The 22,043-nt window shown below is 38.0% G+C and overlaps 1 protein-coding gene and 1 long non-coding RNA gene across 7 annotated transcripts in view; one reads left to right on the top strand and one right to left on the bottom strand.

Moving 5' to 3' along the window:
- LOC112571742 (voltage-dependent calcium channel subunit alpha-2/delta-2-like) overlaps positions 1 to 22,043 on the top strand; it is a 62,604-nt gene that overhangs the window by 33,355 nt on the left and 7,206 nt on the right. For all 6 annotated transcript variants that reach the window (XM_025250996.1, XM_025250997.1, XM_025251001.1 and 3 more), the window contains 12 exons: positions 467 to 505; positions 5,835 to 5,930; positions 6,283 to 6,389; positions 8,058 to 8,141; positions 8,984 to 9,165; positions 15,054 to 15,130; positions 16,284 to 16,362; positions 16,608 to 16,669; positions 16,858 to 16,884; positions 17,448 to 17,476; positions 17,950 to 18,067; positions 19,572 to 19,782. In XM_025250996.1, coding sequence (XP_025106781.1) covers positions 467 to 505; positions 5,835 to 5,930; positions 6,283 to 6,389; positions 8,058 to 8,141; positions 8,984 to 9,165; positions 15,054 to 15,130; positions 16,284 to 16,362; positions 16,608 to 16,669; positions 16,858 to 16,884; positions 17,448 to 17,476; positions 17,950 to 18,067; positions 19,572 to 19,782 — 1,111 coding nt within the window. The remainder of the gene's footprint in view (positions 1 to 466; positions 506 to 5,834; positions 5,931 to 6,282; positions 6,390 to 8,057; positions 8,142 to 8,983; positions 9,166 to 15,053; positions 15,131 to 16,283; positions 16,363 to 16,607; positions 16,670 to 16,857; positions 16,885 to 17,447; positions 17,477 to 17,949; positions 18,068 to 19,571; positions 19,783 to 22,043) is intronic.
- On the bottom strand, positions 9,891 to 12,167 carry LOC112571745. The gene is made up of 4 exons (XR_003100877.1): positions 11,871 to 12,167; positions 11,445 to 11,672; positions 10,963 to 11,125; positions 9,891 to 10,564 (listed from the first exon to the last, which is right to left on the bottom strand). It is a non-coding gene; the product is annotated as an uncharacterized LOC112571745 (long non-coding RNA).

The following is a 22,043-nucleotide window of genomic DNA, read 5'->3' as shown; positions in this document are numbered from 1 at the left end:
TTGTTTGCATGTAATTTTCAAACATAGATTAGTGTATAATGTGCAAAGTTTAAAAATTTGACCATTCTATTAGTCATCATCATGAGATATAAGAATCTCTTACTACTATTCTATTAGTCATTATTTTGAGATATTAAAATTATTCATTCAGAGATATATCTGATCTGCTTGGTATTTGAACTTACCAAGGATAAAAAATTTTATTGTAGGAACGTTTTTGTTCTTTTTTTATTTTTGTATTTTATATTTAATAAATTGTGTATTTTGTGTGTGTTTTTATTACACTATCAGCTTCACCAATTTCCTGCCTGGTGCTATCATTATTAAAACATAACATTAAATCTCATTTAAAAATACAATACTATTTACTGCTGGCTTTTACTCATTTTTGTGGCATTAAGAAGGGCAGAGCAGTTTTTGCCAAGGCAAGTTGTTTGTTGTCTTGACATAGCTTTTTCAATTTCAGCTTGACGTCAGCAGAAAGCAAAATTCGTGACATTGCAGAGTAAGGTTTTAATTTGCTCTAATAACAGGCTTGCTGGCTGAGTGGTTTTGACATGCTGTTTGCTGTCACACCTGCTGGTGGGTCACATTTTGCAGAAGTGAAAGAGAGAGTGTAAAACCTGGTTTTCTTGAGTCCAAAGCTGTGAATAAATTCTATCCTTTAAAGAGTTTCATAAAAAAAATGGCTTTAAACATCTGTTTCATTCAGCAGTAATTCTTTAACAGGTAAATGTATCAAACGCTGCTCTCATTCACACCTGCAGAAAGGTTTATTGTGATGGATAGGTGAACTACACCTGGCTATGGTTCCCTTGCCAAAACACTTTCTCCAACCATTAGTCTCCCTCCACCTACTTCCTTAATCCATTGCTTTGTTTTCGCTGTTATCTTGGTCCTTCATTAGCACACATTAGGCAAAGAAGGCTAATGCCATCAATAAAACCAACTCTATCATTTGTTTGAGAAAGCCCAATGCAAAAGGTCAGGTGTAGGGCTTGACACACTGTTAGTAGTCTAGCTTGGAGACTGCTCCCTCAGCTTAGGCTTGTCTGTAGCTTCAAAAAGCTGCTGTTCTGGGTGAGTGAGATGCATGTTGGGTTTTATTGGGTTTTTTTAAAATTTAGAAATCTTCTTTAATGCCTTTTAACCTTTCATAAGAATGGTGTGGATGTCTTGCTAAATGGGTTATCTTGTCTTGTTTGCATTTCACGACTTAATAGTGAATAAATGTTTCATTAAAACCATTTTAAAATGATAATTTAAATACAGACCTCTACTCGAATGCCTGGTTTGCTCCATATCCACTATATCTATTTGCCTAATATCCAGTTGTGTTGCTTTGTCAGGGGATTCAGTATCCCAACACATAACTTTACAATTTATTATATAAATTTTAAGGTAATCATTTTGCTTTAGGTGAAAAATGATCTTTTTTCATCCTTATCAAATGAGGTTATAACATCATTTTCATCAATAAACTAAGATTTTATCTTAAGTGTGAGCTGAGAATAGAAGGTTGCTTCTTTTTGACCCTATTTTTCCTTAACAGAACATGGAATGTATCTCTTGAGAACATTGACAGAACTTTCGGGTGCAGCAGTAAGATTGCTTTTTAGTTCAAAAATAAATTTTTAATTATCAACAACCATATTCCAATTGCAGCAGCTGCTGTATACATTGCTGTGATCATTCTTTGGAATTGCCATGATTGGGGTCAGTTTGGAGAAGTTGCCATCATAAGGGAGATATCATATGTTGTTTTTATTTAGCTGTCACCTGTCCATAATATGAGACCAAAAAAAAACAAGAGATTTGATACTTTTTTTAAGGATATCTATGCTTGATGGTGAGGAGTGTAATGAGGGGTGTGCTTGATGGAAATGTTTGGAAGCATATGAACTGGAAGTTGCACAGAAGATTCTTTCTGTTGGAGATCACTCATGCTGGAATTTTTTTTTATCTAACAGTTTCAGTGACTTTTTGTCTATTTAACCAATTCCTGCCTTTTCTGTGAAGTAGGCCAGTGTTTCACATAATAACATTAACAAACCAATTGTTTAGGTTGAAATTTTGGTTGTGACATGGCTGAAATGAAGTTAACATCTAGGCTTGCTGGGTTGTCTGTGTCATCCAAATGTGAAAGTATGCACTAATTTTCATTTGTTGTTGAAGACGGGGCTATGAAAAAGAGCCATCAAGCATTTTGTCTGAATAATTTTTTTCTTTCCATCAGGCAGCCTCCATCATTACAGCTTAAACTCTGTGCAGTGACCAGTGTTAATCCATGTTTGCATATAGTAGCATTCTGTCATGAATATTTACTTGGTTTTGCAAGAACCAGTACTGGACAGTGCTTCTTTAGTAGAAAAGGGTTTATATTGTGTCACAGATGTGTCCCTTTTTTTAATAAAACTGTTGCTGCGTAACACATCAGCTGGTGCACAATAAGAAGTCTTTGCCTAGTTCTACCCTTCTGCTCAGTTAGTTTTACCCTTACCAGTCTTCCATATGAGCCAAAGTTTTACCTGTAACCCATACTGTTCTCCTAAGTCTCTGTTGCTTCAGTGAATCCCACAGCTGTGCCTACAGTCAGCCCTAAGAACGTCTTCCTTTAGGATTGTGCACGAGTCTGTGAGGATGAACCTTAGGCCCGCTTATAGGTCTTATTCAGGCAGTTTTACTGTTTGAACTCTCATACCCTGTGGCTGTGTTTCCAGTCTGTAAAGTTGTCATTGCAGAGCTGATTTCATGTGGTTTCTGCTTGAGCATCTCCATCTGTGTGTTGTCTACTGGCATTTTTGCCTTGTGTGTTTTGAATGGCACGCACACACACATATTTCCATTTAATAATATAGCTAATATGTAATTTAATATCCACTAGCTAATAAAAAGCCTTACAGAAATGTGGAACAGGACAAATATACATGAAGACAAAGATCACGTAGAAAACTATATTACAAAGGTCATTTACAGTTTCATTTGAAATTCAAACTATATTAATAGCGTGAATCCTGACAGCCGAGACAGTAATGTTTCTTTCTTTGTTCTTTTATTTTCTTTTTCCTGACAGCAAAAACTATCAAAAAGGCCCTGCAGGACATTTTTGTCTTGAAGCAAGTTGTGGTTCTTGTTTTGAGACTTGTTTAGACCTCATTGCTATGGTCTGAATGTCCACAGTCTGTTTTTCTACCTCTTAATCTGAGTATTTATTTTGCTGTCTGTCCAGTCTCTGTTTGTGTACATTTTTTGTACACCTATTTTTATGAACAACTGGTTGTAGTTTCTGCTTGTTATCCAATTCTGGTAAGTTGAAGAAAACTTATATGGGGACCTCTATACATAATTCAAGAAGGTTAAATGTCTATACTTGTCATGCCTTTTATGTCAGCTTGTCCAAACCAATATCGTCGTGGGTTCTAAACTGGTAATGGTGTGGATGTACTTTATTATGGTTGTCCAGAGATAATAATCTTCTCTGTCACTTCCAAGTCATACAGTACTTGCTTGAAATTTACATGATCAAAATGTCAGAAACATTTTATCACATGGTAGTATTTTCAAACTTTGATTTCCCTCGGGTAAAAATAAATTAAAAAAGCTAATGGTGCAGAATATATCTAGATGTGATGTACTTTAGATAACTGAAGATCAGATCATAATGTTTGGCACTTTGGCACAGGTTGTACAGTAAAACCTCCTTATTAAGACCTTCCCTGTTACACCCCCCCACACACACACCTTACAACACAAACATTTTTCACAGATGTATTTCACTATATAAATGTCATCTCAATAACCCTTAGAGGGTGAAATAATCTTGAATCTACTGCGCCTACCTACCCAACCTGTCTTACAACTAATAGTTTGTGATCTTACTTTTTTTTGTTTGATAGAAAGTTTTTTGTTAAAAAAAATAAAATAAAATAGACTGCTTCTGGCCAGTTGTTTACCATATATTACAATATTCTGCAGGTAAAATAAATTAAGTACATTTTTTTCATTGAATTACCTGTCATTTTGACCCAAACCATATAGTCCCAGTCATATCTACTACCTGCCTGCGGGTAATAACCATGTTGTTCCAGCACCAAAAGTCTAATCAATCGAGGCCCAAAAGACAAATCCATCTCTGATGACAGGACTAGCAGTTAACATCAAGCATTAGCAGCAGAGCCATGAATTGTTCGAAAACGTTCAGCCATCTTACTAAACAAAGCTGCTTGACAATACACATTCAGAGAACAAATCACACAAAAGTGCATGATGCAATTTTATCTTAAATTTTTTTTTAATAAAAGTGTTGTCATTATTCTTTAGTTTGGAGGTTTGTATTAAATTTATGTTCAGATCTTCAGTTAAGCTCTCACAACGGCACAGAAATGCAGTTTTCTCTTAAATTAAGTATTATAAAAGCCTTTATCATCATTATTCTGTAGTTTAGAGGTTCTTATTAAATGTTTGTTTAGAAGTTTGATTAATATGAAACAGGTCACTATTTGGGAGTTCACTTAAAGTTTTTTCTCACGTTGCAATGTTTTCAAGGTTTGAGCATGCAAGATTTTGCTTGAATGTTGCTTTGCAACACTGTTCTCCTCTCACCAGCAAGGCCACTGACAAATAGCTTGCAAAGTTATATGTCATTAGTAAGAGGAGTATGGGTAAAGTATACATGGGTAGATTATTCTCCCACAGTGGTTATAACATCAAACATTTCTCCTCAGACCTCTTGCGCATTTTTATGTTATAATTTGGAGGTTAAAGGGAGCCTACTCTGCAAACCTTCAAGGCCCCTTGCGTGCCATGATCAAAGCTCGGAGGGCCTTGTGCAAGGCATGCAAACCCTGCAAAGTGTGGTACATTGCAACGTGCGAATAACCCTTTAGCTTTGATTCGACTTTCAGGGTTGGAATGACGTGGTCTTACAGGGAACAGTATGGTCATGGTGGGGTTGATTAGACTCAGGAGGGAGGTTGAAATAGCAAGGCCAGTTTGGTTTTTGGTTCAAATGATTGCTCTATCTTATCCGCCCCACTCTCCTCCTACCACCATTTAGTTAATTGTTGTCTCTTTACCAATGCACATCAGTCTGTTGTGCTTCATTAACGACCTTTTTCCAGAAGTTTTATTTCAACCCTTAAATAAATGAATAATTTACAGATGCTTGAAATCATGGCTTATAAAAGCAGAAAGGTTAATCTCCCTACTATGACCCCTCTCATGACCTAATTATGGTTGATTTTAGCGAATCTTAATAGGAGGTTTTACTGTACGTTGTACTTAATGTGCCATGACCTGCTTTTTTTTGGCATGAAAATCCCCATGCTGTCTAACTTGAAGTTAATGACGATGAAAACTATGCATGATAGTGGAAGAAATGCCTTGTATCGCTTAATCAGTGCTAACAACATGCATTAGGATACGATGGTTACTCAACATTTTGGGTTGTGAATGGCTTAGTAAAGATTCTTGTTAGCTTTGATTAAATATCTCATATCTCTAATTCATTTGACCACTTTGATGACACTGATTGATAAAAGAAATTAAAAGCAAAGACAGCATGAAACTGTGATGCTGGATATATGAATACTGATTTCAGAGTAGCAACCATGATTCTGAGTTCAGACCGGGCATATTTTTCTGTTAGATATGAAATGATTTTTTGTCATTCTCACTTTTCTATGAAAAATTTGTGTTGCATTTACCTCTGCTGAATAAATAGATTAAATTGCATTTAGAGAGCTACACTATAACTTTTATGCATTATTTTTAAAAAATAAGGTTTAATGTAAAATAATGTAAATGTTATTTTGTATTTTCTTTTTAACCAACAGTATAAAAACAAAAACAGTGAATCTGCATCATGCAGATGGATTGAGAGTTAATTTTATGGCTACCAATGGGGGGCTCACAGTGATCTGTCCAGCAAGGTAGGCATGGCTTTTTATTTCTGATCACTTCTGATGCATAGAAAGATACATGGATATTGATATCCCTTTCATGGGAGCCTAATACAGAATGAGGGACTTGTCACTATAGGAACACAGAATATTGTATTTATTGTGTTGTTGCAGGAACATATAGAAGAGCAGATCTTTTGTCTCATGAAAGTCTCTCTTGACTCCAGTTTGCACCAGGCTTTGCTGTGAATATGATTTGGCAGCATAAAATATGACAGCCTTACTTTAGCAAAGCTTGATAAAATCAGCTGATGATACATAGTAACAGCAGGAGATCTAGAGTAACATGTTCTATTTCTGCTCAGCCTTGTATTATTTTCAGTGAAGCAGCGTTGATGGAAGATAACCTAGATGTGAGGAACGCTTCTTATTACACGCGAGCAGTCTATGCCCTGGATGACTACATACTGATGGCTGATCGTTCACTTGGTGTGTAATCCAGAACCTCTTCTAGTCATAACCAGACTGCATGTAGGAAACAGGACCATGTCACTCATCTCTTTGTTTTCTGCATTGGCTACCCATTTGCTCTTGCATTCAGTACAAACTCTCCGTGCTATGTTTTAATTTTTTTGCTGGCTCCTGCTCTGACTATTTCTATGAACTTCCCTTCCCTTACATCCCAGCTACACAACTACCTTCTTTGTCTGACGATTTCCTCCTAACTCTTGTTGTCGCAAGAACAACATGGTCACAGGATTTTTAGTTTGTGTGCAGCAAAGCAATGGAACTCTCTCCTTTTCCATATCCACTACCTACCTGCTATCGAACTCTTTAAATGTGCATTGAAAATGCACCTCTTCTTTAAATATTACTTCTAATGACAATCCACACAATTCTAGTCCTTTGTCACACCCTCCTCCACCTCCCATCCCCATCCTGCTTTCTTCTTATCGCTACTTCTTTACTCATCTTCTTTTGCAAAATCATGATACTCTCAGTCCTAGTTACTTGGTTCCCCTTTCATTTTCTCAATAATATATCTTCTATTTGTCATCAGTACTGTTGTTTATCCTCCCATCATTTATACATTATTTATTTGCTCTTCTGTCCCTTGTATGTTGTGCATGTCTCGTTATTGTTCTTAAGTTCTATAAGCATGCTTCTTACAAGTGTCAGCATTTTCTTCCACTCAACTTTTTCTTGCTGGATATGGAGCTGAATCTAGAATCTTTAATTCTCCAGAGACATGGGCACTAGTAGTACTTTGATATGCATATCTTCAAGTTGGCTGAAATTATAAATCTGTGCACTGAAGCTGTCTGAAGCAACAAATTGCATTGTGCCTATGCTGTCATCTGTTTAAGCTTTGGCATGCATTTCCACAGTCAGCAAAAGTTTGAAAAGACTCCCCTTGTACTCTTCTGTGATAACATTTGTGCATAATTAACATATGTTAAAGCAAAGAAACAATGTTCAAACTTCGTGTTAGTATCCCTCAGATGATGACCTTTGACCCTTGTACAACAAATGTTTCCCAGTACTGATTGAAATGCATATATGCTTACACATGCTGATCTCTCCCAGGCCAACTGTAGTTTGAATTATTAGCCCACCAGACACGCTTGTTTGGCACATCATTAAGAGTTTCAGTCGCTTCTGCAGCAAGGCTAATGCAGGAATGCTGAGGTAGTGGCAGTGGTTGGGGTAGAGAGTCATGAGAGAGTGGCAGTTAGGACCAATGCAGGAGGAACTGGCTTTGTCCATGCCATTGGACTGCAGTAAATCTCAGAATTAGTTCAGCATTTTGAGCATGCTTCTACTTTTCCACATGCAGTGGAATTGTCTGCATATGCCATTTTTCATAAATTGTCTCTCACTCTTTCACACACACACACAGAGTATTAATGTATGTGTACCAGCTTTCATGTGTGTACACGATCTTTCTCTGTCGTGTCTGAGATCGAGGTGAAAGAGCATGTGTGTGCAACAAACATTGGATGTCATTTTCATAGAAGTAAATTTTATCAGTGTTTCTAATAGTTTAGTCTTTTGCTAACCTTTTGTATGTGGCTCACACTTTGTCCTGCATCCAGTAAAAGAGAATAAAGAGTTTATCATTCAGGAGAGATAACTTTTCCAAAATCCTGTGTGCAGGGCTCGTCAGCAATGACAGTTACATTACAGTGGTTGCTGCTCGCTCAGTGACTCTGGACAAGCCCAACAACTATACCGCTGCTGGTAGGTGTTAGGTGTTCCTCACAAGCACTTCACCCCATACTGCTGCCAACAGCTGAGCTATTACCATTGTTCAAGCTGTTTTTCGGTAACAAGTCAAGTCATTGTCACAAGTTTAGCTCCTTCTGCTCAATTTACTGTGTTACTAACAAGTGCTGTTATGGTTACAGAAAATCATTAGATTTGTTTTTCATATGTATCTCCATGGCCAGATGTCTAAATCTGTAGCTGCTATGGAAAATCTGTAGTGATAGGCAGACTCAGTATTGTAACAAAGACATTGCAACTTAAGCATCAAAATGTTGGCCTGTTAATTTACAGAAGACAAGAGTGTGTATTTTGCAAGCTGTGAGCATTCATGTATTCTGATTGTTTGTCTTTCAGAACACTCAGAAATGTTGCACCTACTCATGGTAGCGTTATTTAAAGTGTGTTCTCTTTGTGTCTTCAGCTAGCATACAGTGGGTCTGTTTCACTGACACAGAGCAAAATAGTCAATGCTTCTGTAGACCACATTGCTTGAAGTTTTTGTGCAGATTGTCACCAAATATACATCAGTAATATTTTATTTGTATGTTGCCAGTGACATCGAGAAATGGAAGAGAAATGGAAGAAGTGCGAAAAGAAAAAAAAAGTTAGAAAATGTGTAGAAACAGTGTAGAATTTTATTTGGTCACACCTGTTAAAAAAACAACCTGTATTTATGTTGCTCCAGAAGGGGAGTACTGGGAGATTAGGTGAAAATCTGCTAACATCTACTAACATAAATTCTGTTGTGTAATTTGTTGTATTGTGCCAGTGACACCTCTGGCATAATATCTGTGGAGTGTGTTATTTTGTGACAGTGGTGGGAGCCATGCTGGATGGACGTGTCATCAAGGACTTTATGGTCAATTCATCAGAGAACTCATCAATTTCACGAGTGAATAATCTTTTAACTTGTGGTGATGTGGATGACATCTACTGTTACTTGGTGGATGATGGAGGATTTGTTGTTAGTTCTAATCAAGAGGAACACCTGTCAAAGGTGAGTGCTCATATTTGTACCTGCAAATGTGTGTAAATATGCTTGCAAATGTTTATGTGTCTATGTATTCTAGTTCTTGAATGTGTTGTAGCTCCAGTGGCCCCAAAAGGGCGCCTTTACAGGCTGAGAAATAGACCTCTTTAGGGATGTTACACTCCCAGCCCGGCAGAATCTGTATCGGCCCCTTGTGGGTTTTCAGAAGACTACCTACAATTTTCCCGCCCCAATAGCAGCAATCTGGGTTTTTACATTTTCAGCCCTAACATAATCCACTAAAACACCTCTTTTCCCTTTAAAGCCCAAGTTGAAACACCTCTCTTCCCTTCAAAGCCCCATTCGCAACCCTTCAAAAGATGCCTCTTCTCTTCAAACCCTAATTAACCTTCACCTTGTCCCATATTTCATAACTTGATTCATATGTGGAGCAAGCTTTTAAACATTTCTCAGTGCTTCTCAACAGCATGACCCAGTCTGTTTATTAATCTGCAATCAAAATATTATTCCTTTAATGATAAGCAAAACATAGTGTCAGGGTCGGATACACGACGTCACAAGGTTACTGACTGCACTGTCAGCACACTCTGTCCCACAGGTGTCCTTTCATACAACATACCACAAAGATTTGACGTGGGCTTACTCCTCTATTAGATGGGAGCTTGTATTTATTGTAGAGGGGAAGGTAACTAAATTTACATAACTCAGGCGCTGGACACAGGACATTCCTTTCACCTCATATCCCAATCAGCATTAGAAAACAGGACCCACATGGACCCACGTTGACCCTATATAGCAGAATCTAGGGGGCATATGGTAAACCTATATAGGTCCTAACGTAGAAAGCGCAAACGGGCTAACCATGGGTCTTATATGGATTTTCCATATAGGCAATATGGGCAAATCCCATATAAATCCCAGATCACTTTTTCAGCTGCTATTGGTAATTTTAGGTATTTTGGTGTATTCTGATTTGCAAAAAATATCAAATACATCAACATAACCCTATAAATGCAAAATAAATGGATTAATAATGAGTGTCTTGCAATGATTGCATAAGAAACAGCAAAAACGTTCATAAAAAATCCATAATGTTACAAAAAACAAACATAACTTTTTGTTTACTGATGTTTATTTAACTGTTAATTAAAAAAATGATTATTTACACAAATTCTTAAAGCATTGACCTGTACAGGTTTATGTCAGAGTTTTCCAGACAAATATCGGTTGAAATTTTTACAGCTTTAATTCTCCTGTAATTCACCCTCAACCCCAGAATTATTTATAGGCTTTAAAAGTCTTTCTTTTCTCCCATTTTCGCGATCTCTCGCCCCAGTCAGCCATCTCGAAATCTAAACTTGCAGTTCCACTTCCGTAGCATCAGGATAACTTTTTCTTGCAGCATCTAAAAATAGAACAAATATAAGAATATGAAGTCTGCATAAAAATAAGCATTTAATTGTATGTCGCTGAAATTAAAAATCCAGAATATATGGTGAAATAAAGAAAGGTACAAGCAAATTATAAAGATATGTAAAGTGGCATAAAAATTTTAAAGCGTTATAAACAGAAACAAGTGGAGCTGCATTTGAATTTCAGTTAGAATTTCTATAGGCAGGAGAACTCTATCCATAAACTGTCATCTTAATCCCTTTCTACACAGTATTAACCAGCTGATTAAAAGGACCAGACATTGCATAAACATGTGTACATATTTTAAAATTTGCAATGTAATTCGACCACACTGAAATATTTTTTCTCAATGACTCATGAAAACACAAAGTCAAATATTTAAATCCTTACCCTGAACTGTTCTTAAAATAAAGGGGTGGTTTTTCAGACCCTTCTTTCCCTTCAGGCCGTTATAGTTGTAACACCGGGCTAATTGTGTTGAAAATAGCACAGACAGTATACTCTTGACCACGAGCTTTAAGTTTAAGCCTCCCTTCATCGCCAAATAGCATTCCTGGAAACAGACAAAAATAAACAAACATCCTTTTTTATAATAAAACTTGCTGTGGTCAGTATCATGATACATGTTATGAGAACTAGTATTATAAGACCAAAATATGGATGAAAACCATTAAGGAAGTTTCATATTTTTCTTCGTAACCAAGCTAAAGTGGTTACAGAAAATTTATTATCAGCTGTAATTCATGCCACCATAACAATGCTTTTGTTACTTTTTAGTACTGCAGACATTATACAACATAATGCTATGAAAACCTTTAAAGGGAATAGCACACAGACACTTGACTCCTAACAAATCAGAATAGAGTACATACCAAGCGTGCACGTTTTCCTGGATCTGCCTTTAAATCCAACTTGAGATATTCTACATCCTCTGAAGATTTTAAGGGAAACTGTAACCCTTGTGTCAGATGTCAGCTCCTTTTCTTGGGTTTGGCACTCCATCTGCGCAAGCCTATTTTTCACGTCTTTCACGTCAGTTTTCATCTCTTCCAGAAGAGACAGTATATGCTGTACAGCTTTCTGTAGTTTATCTTGTTTACCTGGAACCAACAAATGCAATAGCAGAAAACATGTAAAATAGTGATCCTTATTTATTTCAATTTTTTTCACTATGGCAAAAGAAGCCTGGGATTTTGCACTTTAGTTATATTTCACAAAAACGCTGTTCAAAAGTCTTGGCCGAGGGTAAGAACAAACAAAATGTTAAAATGATTATGAACAAAATGACTTCAAATTACCTTCCAAGGGGTTGGGGGTCCCTGTGCTGGCAGGATGAACACCAGACAAGGGGCGCTGGAGGCGTGAAGGCAAAGGTGCTAATTAGATGTCACAAATCAAGACCAAAAGCACAGCATAAATTTCACTTTAATATAATCAAGTACTTTAGTCCCTTTCACTCTTATAGGGCAAAATCACAACCAAAGTTACACTGTTTGTGCCGTAATGACATGTTATAGAGTTCAAACAGTTCATAAATTTTCTTCTGCACAAGAATTAATTATGAATATTAGGAATCAAAAAATAAATTGCACTTACTTAATGACTTGTGCAGGAGAACTGGAAGCATAGAACATGAGGAATCTGGCTTTATAGCTCTAATTAATGAAGCTTGCATCTGGTTCAACAGATTGTGATGGCCAGTTGCACATCCTGTGACCACTTTCATCTTTAAATGCCAGCAGCCAGCTATCTAGAATAACAGTAAAATAAATTATTGACCATCATACAGTCATTACCATTTGTTGTAGAGAAAATGCCATTAAAGTTAATTTGTCTGAATCGATACTTTTAACGCTACTATACCAGTAAACAGAAGGAACTGTCGAAATTCTGTTGCTTTCGAATCGTAAAGTTCGTGACCTACACTTTCGTAATCGCAATTTATTTGAGGAAATTCTGACAGCTCCGAATTCTCTGCATCGCTAACGGCTAAAGAATTATCAAATTGCAAGCTTTCAGAACTGCTGGGCCTGATTTCTACTTCTCTCTGGAAAACTTGTGCATTTATTGCGTTAATGTGTACTCTAATCTTTCTTCTCTTAGCCTAATATTCTGCACTGAACTTGGAACTAAAATCTCAATAACTATGCTAATTTAGAGTATATAAATTATACATACTGTTATTGAAGAGTCCAACACATGTATCAGTATTGGAATTGACGGCTGAAGAAGCTTAATTATAATTCCTTTTGCGAAAAGTGTAGAAACACAGCTTTGCAAATGGCGCGCAGTTCCGATCATGTAGTACATTGGCTAAAAGTCACGTGCCATTATTAGGGGTTATGGCCCTTGGTTGGTAAGAGTACTCTCCCCCGTCAATATAGGTAACCTATATAGGGCCTAGATAACGTTGACAGTACGATGCGCATAGGGATAGTCAGGCCACCACCAATTGGTGCAGCTTACCTTGTAATGGTGTGGTGGCTTGTACACCTTGTTGATCCACAGAGCTATGTTGGCAGGAGACTTTTGCTCCTGACAGGTCTAACCAAGATGAACAGGCCTGTCAGGGAAGAGGCCAGACTAAAATATTGCACCCTGGCCCTCCAGGTTCGGGGTTTTGCTTTGGGCTAACAACCCACTAATGTAAAAAAAGAAAAATAAAAGGTGTTACAGAAACCTCAACAGTACCACTGGCCTGTTCAGGAAGATTCCTCTCTAGAAGAGCTTATGATGCATGCTGGCGAAAGCCTTAGGGAAGCCAGCTCACCGGCTCATCTTTTGATGACCAAGGCAAGGACCAGGATAGGGGCCTGGAACATCAGAACCTTCTACAAAAGTGACAAGCGAAAGGCCTGTGGAAAAGAACCAACCAGAATGCCACTAGCAAAGACATCAAAAAGCGCAAATGGGGCTGGATAGGACACACCCTGCGCAAACCAGCTGACACCATTGCCAGGCAGGCACTTGACTGGAACCATCAGGAGAAGAGGAGAGTTGGGAGACCAAAGCAGACTTGGAAAAGAACAGTAGAGAGCGAGGCAAAGGACGTCGGAACCACATGGGTCCAACTGAGGTGGGCACTGGCACTGCCCAAAACTTGTTCCGCTGGCGAGGTGTTCAGGCCTTATGCTCCTTGAGGAGTAACAAGGAGTAAATCTAAAAAAATCTAAAATCATCTAGTCAGGAATGTAATTCATTTGCTTAGCTCTCTAATTAGCTCTCTAATGCTGTGAGGGGAGCTCCTCTGCACTTTCACCATGCTTTCTAGTTGTACACACTACTACACACAGACATACAACCACGACTGACAACTCTTGGCATTCTGGATATTACCAAAGATAGGATCAGGTATGTTGGGTTCAGATTTTACCTTTTACAGTTCTCAGCAGTTACTCATTTTACAGTACCAGCTGCTTTTCTGTGATAAGCCTTAGCTGATGGATTGTGTCCAACACCAGATCCCTTCCAAGCCCCGCTATATGTATATTCAAAATGTTGTGACCATAACTCATCCGCTGCGTAAGGCTTCTACTAGCTCCTATACGCTTTGCGCATGGAAATTGACCAATTTTAAAAAAATCATAAAAAAATAACTGTAAAAGTTAGAAAAACAATTTAAACTAATAATAAGAGATCAAACTGTGTGGAACAAAAATGTTTACATTTGAATCCTGCATAAACAGTCACTTTTTAGGTAATCCAAAGCAAATTAGGTAGGTGTAATTGAATTTTTCACGAAATTTTCAAATTTTCACCCGTGTTAAAAAATTATATCTGTTAAACTACAAAAAAGACAAACATATGTGATACGCCGTTTAAAAGAGCATTTTAAAAACATTTGCGTGGTGTTAATTTCAAGAATTATAGGCTCTGATTTCTTGTAGTAAGCTCACATCAAAGATAGTAACATTTTAGATTTCACAACCCGATCGGAATGTCACACGTCACGAATTAAAGAAATTTTTTTTACATGATATATACAAGCATAAAGTAAAAAACAATATCACATTTTATTAGAATATGCATTAGAATTTAATATTACTTACTGATTTCTTCTCATTTTCTGTTGTTTGAGTACAAATCCACGTCAAATCGAGCGAACCAAAAAAATGTCAATATGGCGCTCACGTGTAAACAAACTATACAGTGGAGGCAGAAAACACGAGGTAACACCTGATTGGTTGAATTTTTCAGCCTTTAAAGGGAAGCAATCGTTGGAGGAACAAGTCCTAAAGGTTCCCGTGTTTTCTCCCTTGTGTATTCGTTCATTTACGAGTTGTGCGTGTCTTTAAAAAATACAACAATGCGTGTACCACCGGTGGGCTACGCGCAAGCCTAAGGAGCCGTTTGTGAGCCCACCGCTGGGCTACGCGCAGCGAAAGACTTAAGTAGGTATGTAGATCTTTGAGGCTGGTGCAGTCGATTCATTTGTTTGTTTAGATATATATTTTTTGTTTTGTTTTGTTTTGTTTTTTTAGGATCAGCTGGGCAAATTCCTTGGGGAAGTGGATCCACAGCTGTGGAATTTCTTCTATAACAACAGTGTGTATCGCAGGTGAATTTGTGCGCATATCTTCTTCCTTCAACTCCCCTCACTCTCAGCGCTATCATCTCATCCTCTCTCTTGGTTCCATCTCGTCCTTTCTCTTGATGCTACCATCTCATCCTGCCTCTTAGCGCCACAATCTCATCCTCTCTCAATGCCACCATCTCATCCTTTCTCTTTTCCACCATCCTTTCTTAAGGTAGCCTTATTGTCTGATATAATTGAACTTGTAGAAAAAGCAGTAGTTATCAGCTGAGAATTATTACTACCAAAAATGATAGCTAGTCAAGATGGATTCTACTGATCATGATAACTCATAAAGAAGAATTCAGTGTCACAGCAGCTCCGCTCAATATGTTTAAAATGTTCAAGAGCTAGTAGGCACCACAAACAAAAGCATTTGATCAACCTTACAACAAGCCAGATTTAATTTAGCAGACATGGGAAGATGAAGCATCTCTGTTTTATTTACCTTGATGCATTTGTTAGTAGGCAGAATGAATTCTTTGTTCATAAGATTTTTGCCTGTGATTGCACAATAAATATTGGAGGAGGCATTATAACATGCAGTTGAAAACAGGCATATGGCAACAGTTTTTCCAATTCATCTAATGCAAGGATGCCCAACCTACGGCCCGCGGGCCATATCCGGCCCGCGACACGGTGCCATCCGGCCCACGATGCGGTGCCATCCGGCCCGCGAAACTTCTGCCCTCAGTGCAGGAAATCGGCATGTTAGTACTGAAAAAAGACCTAAAAAAACGAAAAAAAGGAAGATGAAGTATTTATCCCCACGTAGGGGCGTCTCTCAATCTTTTTTTCGATGGACGAGCATTTCGATTCAGTGCTCCGACTTGGTGTCTCTACAATGCAGCCGGACATTCAGAAGTTGGTTTCGGGTAAACAACTTCAAATATCCCACTAATTGCTACATAATTAATGGTAAGTACAACTTGTTTGTAATAAAAATGGTATCTGCTCTATTTTTTTTTCTTTTTTTGTATTTTTGCGGTGAAGCGGCCGGTGACACGCATGCCGGAAATGTATATGGCCCGCAGGCCGAAAAAGGTTGGGCATCACTGATCTAATGTATCAATATGTTTAATTATGTTACCTTTTCATATGTAAACAAATGACTTTAATGAAGCTTGTTTCATTACAGTGTGACTCAGTATGACTTCCAGTCTGTGTGTAAAGTCCTGCAGAAAGAGACAAGTGCAGGGCATCGGTCATTTTTTGTGGTCAGTTTGTTGTTATGTATTATTGTTTAATTTGTTGTAGTTATTTATAGTTTATTGGTCACTTGTGTTTATTTTTTATTGTATTGGTTAGTTTTGTTTTTTTTAAGTTATACAGCAGTTTGTTGACATTTTTGTCTCTCTCGCTTGGTACTTTCATTGAAAGAATCGTTTTAATCTTAGTGGTTAACTTAGTCACTTGTGTCTGCTGGCATTTTTACAGATTTGTGTATGTTTTCTGTACATAGCCCACATTAAACGTGCTGTATGAGGTGTTATCTGTGAATTGGTGGACCTCTAAGATATCGTGGTATGTATTTTAACACTAAATATTGAAAAAGATTTGCCAGTCTTTGAATGCATCTTAATCATGTTATTTAAAACACTTTGAAAATAATTTTACCAAAATTTTATCAAAATTTTCTTTATGATCTTTGAACAAGTATTTGTGATTTTCTATGCTGTATGATTATTTTCACTTCTTGACTGTTTCTACAGGGCTTATATGAACTTCAATATCTACCAGTAAGTTACAGTATACCCTGAAAGTATGAAGAAAGTTTTTTTAATATTTCTTAATTTACTCAGAACTTAAGACATTTTTTCAAAAGCAACGTCACCCTTCTGCTAGCATAATGTGTGTCTGTATTAATTCTGTGGGGGTGTCTGTTGTATGGGTACATTTGTGTATGGATGTTGGCATGTAAGTTTATTTAGAATTGGCCTGTTTGTAGCTTTCTTACTTAGAAATGCTCATTATTATTATTAATATCTTGAAGGCAGGGATACAGTGTACGATGGCAGTAGATAGAAAGTTTTGTTAATATACTGAAGGCAGAGTTTTTAAAGTGATGATGAGGTCCTAAACATGTTGAACACGAACGTATGACTGGTAAAATCACAAAATGATCGATAGGGCATTAGAGAAGGCTGTGGGAATGTTTACCTTTCTTATGTGCGGATAGAGTAAATTTCTTTTTGAAAATGTGAATTAATTTTTCCTTTTTATTTTAGCTGTGTTGAGTCTTGGTGGTAGACTTTCCTTTTTCTTAGAGACAAGTGTCACATTTGTATTTTTTTGTCTACAGGTGGCTTTTTGGAAGCAGTGATGCTTATGGTAAGTTTGATTCTCATGCCATCAGTTGTTAGTTGATTTACAGCTGAAAGACAAATCCTTAATATCCTCATCATGGCTGGTAGATTATGGTGGTATTTTATTATTACAATGATAGTGCTTGTTACCCTTTCAGCTGCTTGCCACCATATCGTGATAAATGCATTCAGTCTTGCTTGAATTTGATGTACCAAGCTTGAGATACAAACATGCACAATTCTGGAATATTGAGAACACATTTGTATACTGTGTATTTTATTTTATATAAAGTTTACAGTATACAGAAGAAATAGGTATAGAAAAAATTTCTCAAGATCTCAACAACTAATTCAAAGTTAGTCAAAATGTGTCACAGTCTTGTCACCATGATGTTTTACTGAGACAAAGTAATCATGACTTGTCACAGTCTGGTCACTATAATGTTTTATTGAGACATCCAAAAGTCATGACGTCACAGTCTTGTCCCCATGTTTTAGCTGACACTGACTCTGATGGCGATGAGGAAAAGGACTGCTCGAAAGCTACACATCAGTATTACTTTCAGCCAGGCATGAGCAATTTCACAGACAGTATCTCCTGCTTAAATTGCACAAGGTAATTTGACATTTATATGTATACACATCTTTTCCACACACATAATGTTAATAATGGAAATTTATATAGCACATTTCCGTACTTAAGGCTTAGTGTGCTTGACAATAGAAAGACAAATACAGATAATATGCACATAATGCACAGATCAAAGAATGTCACCAAACAGAATGACTCATTAACAGCCATAAACACAACAACAAAAGAACTTTCAAACAAGGCATCCCAGGGCAGTTCACAAAAAAAAAGAATGGCAGACAGTGCAAGTGATAAAGATAATTAAGGTGGCATATGGAATTAGCAGAAAATATAGATGCACTTGAACTCAAAACTGCAAATGGTAATTCATGTGTCAGTCACAATAGCGACATGAGATTACAGAGCATATGGCTATTAATTTCCAGCTTGCACAAAGATGATTAGACCAAAGCAGACTTAAAAAAGAACAGTAGAGAATGAATCAAAAGACATCGAAACCTGATGGGCCCGACTGAGGTGGGGTGCCCAAAATCGGGTCCGCTGGCGAGGTGGTTTTGCGGCCCTATGCTCCTCGTTGTGTAACAAGGAAAAAAACTATAAAAAAAAAATGGTCAGCTAAGCAGTTGCATCAACAATCGAGAAAATCCTTGAATAGTTGCCAAAAAGAGACATAAATGTATGCTGCTGGCAGATCCAACAGCAAAGCAGTGAAAGATAGGACAGTTGAGACCGCTAGTCATTAAAGTGGTCCATAGAAAAATGCAGCAATGTGCTGATGCAGGAAAACAATCCAACAAATAGCAAGTGGCATAACTGAAGGACACATCAACAGCAGACACAAAGCACAACACAAATCTGTGGGCAAAAACAGCAAGAAAGTGAGCAGTCAAGCTGACAGGACTGTAGATCCCAATAAAGAAAACTTTTATCAGTCTGTGAAGAGGCAATTTTAGACCTGCCACAAATTAAGAACAGTCAGAGCAGTTTCTTATGGCCCTCCTGGCTTCCTAAAAGGTCAACACTAGATATGACAAACAGTAATGACAACAGTTTCTAAACATTATACCTGTAAGTTTTTTTTTCTCTTAATGAAGAAGCTTAACAGTTAAGATTTTCTCACCACTGCAATAAGAAGTGAAGAGCTATTGTGACTTTTACCAATCATCTGTTGAAGATCTTTTATATTACCCCCAGTCACATCTACTGCGCTTTACATATTGGAACATTTTTAGAATCACATTTTTCCACTACATGTAGCTTGGAAGCACAGAGTAAGTGCAGGCAAAGATTGAGTGATTAAAATTCATTATGTGAATTTTTGTTTTGCAAATTTTGATACAAAACAACAAACCATTAAGTTACCATTGACTGTGAAATTGTGTGCTGTGTTTGACCTTTTTTTAATTACAATTATTGCTTTTTCATTAAAAAATTTGTTTAATGTGCTGTCTTTGCTTATCAGGTGATTTCTACTTACAAAGCTGTGATGTTAGCGAGTCACTGTTCTGTTATATTCTTACATTATCAGGGAAATTCGCATGGTTATGATTCAACCCAAGACCAACCTGATGTTTGTTGTAACGGGAAAGCCCTGCGAAGGTTGTCCAGAAATGAATAAAGTTGTCTTGCATGGCCCACAGGCCATCGACGATGAGGAAGAAAAGTCTATAATCTGCAACCTCTCCATGCATCCTCGCAAGCGAGTACTGTCATATGGCTGCTATGATCATGATCCTAATGTAAGTAAACTTCTCTTAGTGGCTGCTGTGACTATGATCCTACTGCATGTTGCACAGGGTCTCCATTGGCCTTGTAAAAAGTATTTTAGGCAGTCAGCTACCTCATAATTTTTTTTAAAAGGTGATGTAAATATGTTTACAGCATCTCTTGGTGATGTTATATCATTTGAAGTGGTTTTGATTGCTGAGATGCATATAATAATAATATTTATATAGTGCATTTCCCCAGGTGGAGGTGAGCTCAGTGCCCTTTAGAAGATACAAGGGGCATCACAATCAGCCAAACATACATACATGCACAGTGAACATCCATGTTGTACTCAGTGACTGGCATGCCGAGGTCAGCCCAGAGGCCTACCAGCAATCAACAATAACTGTGGGCAAATTTGGCCTTGGCAAAACCAACTACAGGGGCATCAGACTTCTAGAATTTGCATAGAGCCAGAGATTCACCTTAGACAATACCTTATATTCCCACAAAAAAATCAAGGAAGGCCACATGGCACTCACCAGACGGATTGATCCATAATCAAATCAACTATATCCTGCTGCTGAGATACTTCAAATCCAGAATCAACAAGGCCAAGACAAGGACGAACTAAGGTGCATAGGTAGCGACCATGACCTTGTTCAAACAAACCTGAAGCTGAAAGCGAAGCGTCTCTAAAAAATTCCCCGAATTCGCTTTGATTTGGAGAAGTTGCAAGACCCAAATGTTGCAGAAGTCTTCAAGGCCACAGTTGGAGGAAAATAAGCGGCACTGGAACAAGTGGACTGTGATGTAGACACCCTTGCTTGAAATATCACAGAGGTGTTACTGTCAACAGCCGAGGAGGTTCTAGGGTAACATAAGCAAAGAGACAGCCATGGGTCACGGATGACATTCTAGATCTGTGACCAAAGGAGGGCCATGAAGAGAGAAAAGAAAAGCAAACCCAAAGCAGTTATCAAATACAAACAAGTGAACCGTCCCATCAAAAATAGAATGAAGGCAATTAGGGAGAATTGGATCGAGAGCCAGTGCAGGGACATAGAGGATGGAATGACACGAGGTGAAAGCAAAAAGGCCTACCAACTTCTGTAGACACTTACTAAGACGGATCAGCACAAGACCTCAGTCATTGAAGACAGTATTGGCCATCTTCTCACAGAAAGCAATGCTGTACTCAACCGATGAACTGAGTACTGCAAAGACCTGTACAACTTCCAGCTGAAGACTGACTCCAGCATCCTCCAAAAACAACCAGGCTAGAGACAGTGACCTTGCAAACCAACCAGTCCTATGGGAAGAGGTTGAAAGAACTGCACACAGTCTTAAGGGAGGAAAGTTGCCAGGCGTTATGTGCTAGCTGAGCTGTTCAAGCAGAGTGGGGAAGAAACTACAAAGGCCCTGACTGTCCTATGCCAAAGAGTCTGGCAATGCTAAGAATGGCCCAAAAAATGGATGCAGTCTTTAATCATAACCCTTCCCAAAAAAGGAAACATAAAACAGTGCCAGAACCACAGAATCATAAGTCTTATCAGCCACCCAAGTAATGTCTTGCTGAAGGTCACACAGAACTGCATCAACAACAGTCTGGGGAGAAGAGCTGCTAGCAGAAGAACAGGCTGGCTTCAGCCCACATGAAAGCACAGATGTTGAGCAGATCTTCCACTGTTGCATTCTCATAGAAAAGCATCTTCAGTATCAGCGGAATCTCGACCACAACTTCATTGATTTTAAAAAGTCATTTGACAGAGTCTGGCATGAGGGACTATGGCATGTAATACAAAAATTCATCATTGAAGAAGGTGTCATTCAAGACATCAAATATGCTGTACAATAGCTCAACGAGTACAGTAATATAGCACAACCAAATAGCATATTACTACTGAACCACAGTAAGCATACATCAAGGATGTCCCCTATCACTGGTGATGTTTAAGATTTGTTAGCAGGTACTAATAAAGAACTGCAAGACCTCACCAACAGAATGACAGACAGTTCAAATGTATATGGAATGGGGACCAACACTGAAAAGAGCAAAGATAAGGTCAATGGCAGCAGTAAAGCAGAGATCTCTATGATTGGGGTGCAGCTCGAAGAGGTCAGTAGCTTCAAGTACTTGGAGCCACCCTCTCCAAGGTCAGCAGTTTCACTCCAGATATTTGCTTCAGGATCTCAACGACAACGGCAGCAATGGCTAGGCTAGATAGGATCTGGCAGAGCCGTAAGATAAGGTTATTTACCATGTACATGCTGTACAAATCTCTGGTAGTGC

Source organism: Pomacea canaliculata, linkage group LG9 (assembly GCF_003073045.1).
Source record: "Pomacea canaliculata isolate SZHN2017 linkage group LG9, ASM307304v1, whole genome shotgun sequence".
Classification (NCBI taxonomy): Eukaryota; Metazoa; Mollusca; class Gastropoda; order Architaenioglossa; family Ampullariidae; genus Pomacea; species Pomacea canaliculata.
Note: the sequence above shows the minus strand (reverse complement) of the source record. Positions and strands in the feature narration are given on the sequence as shown.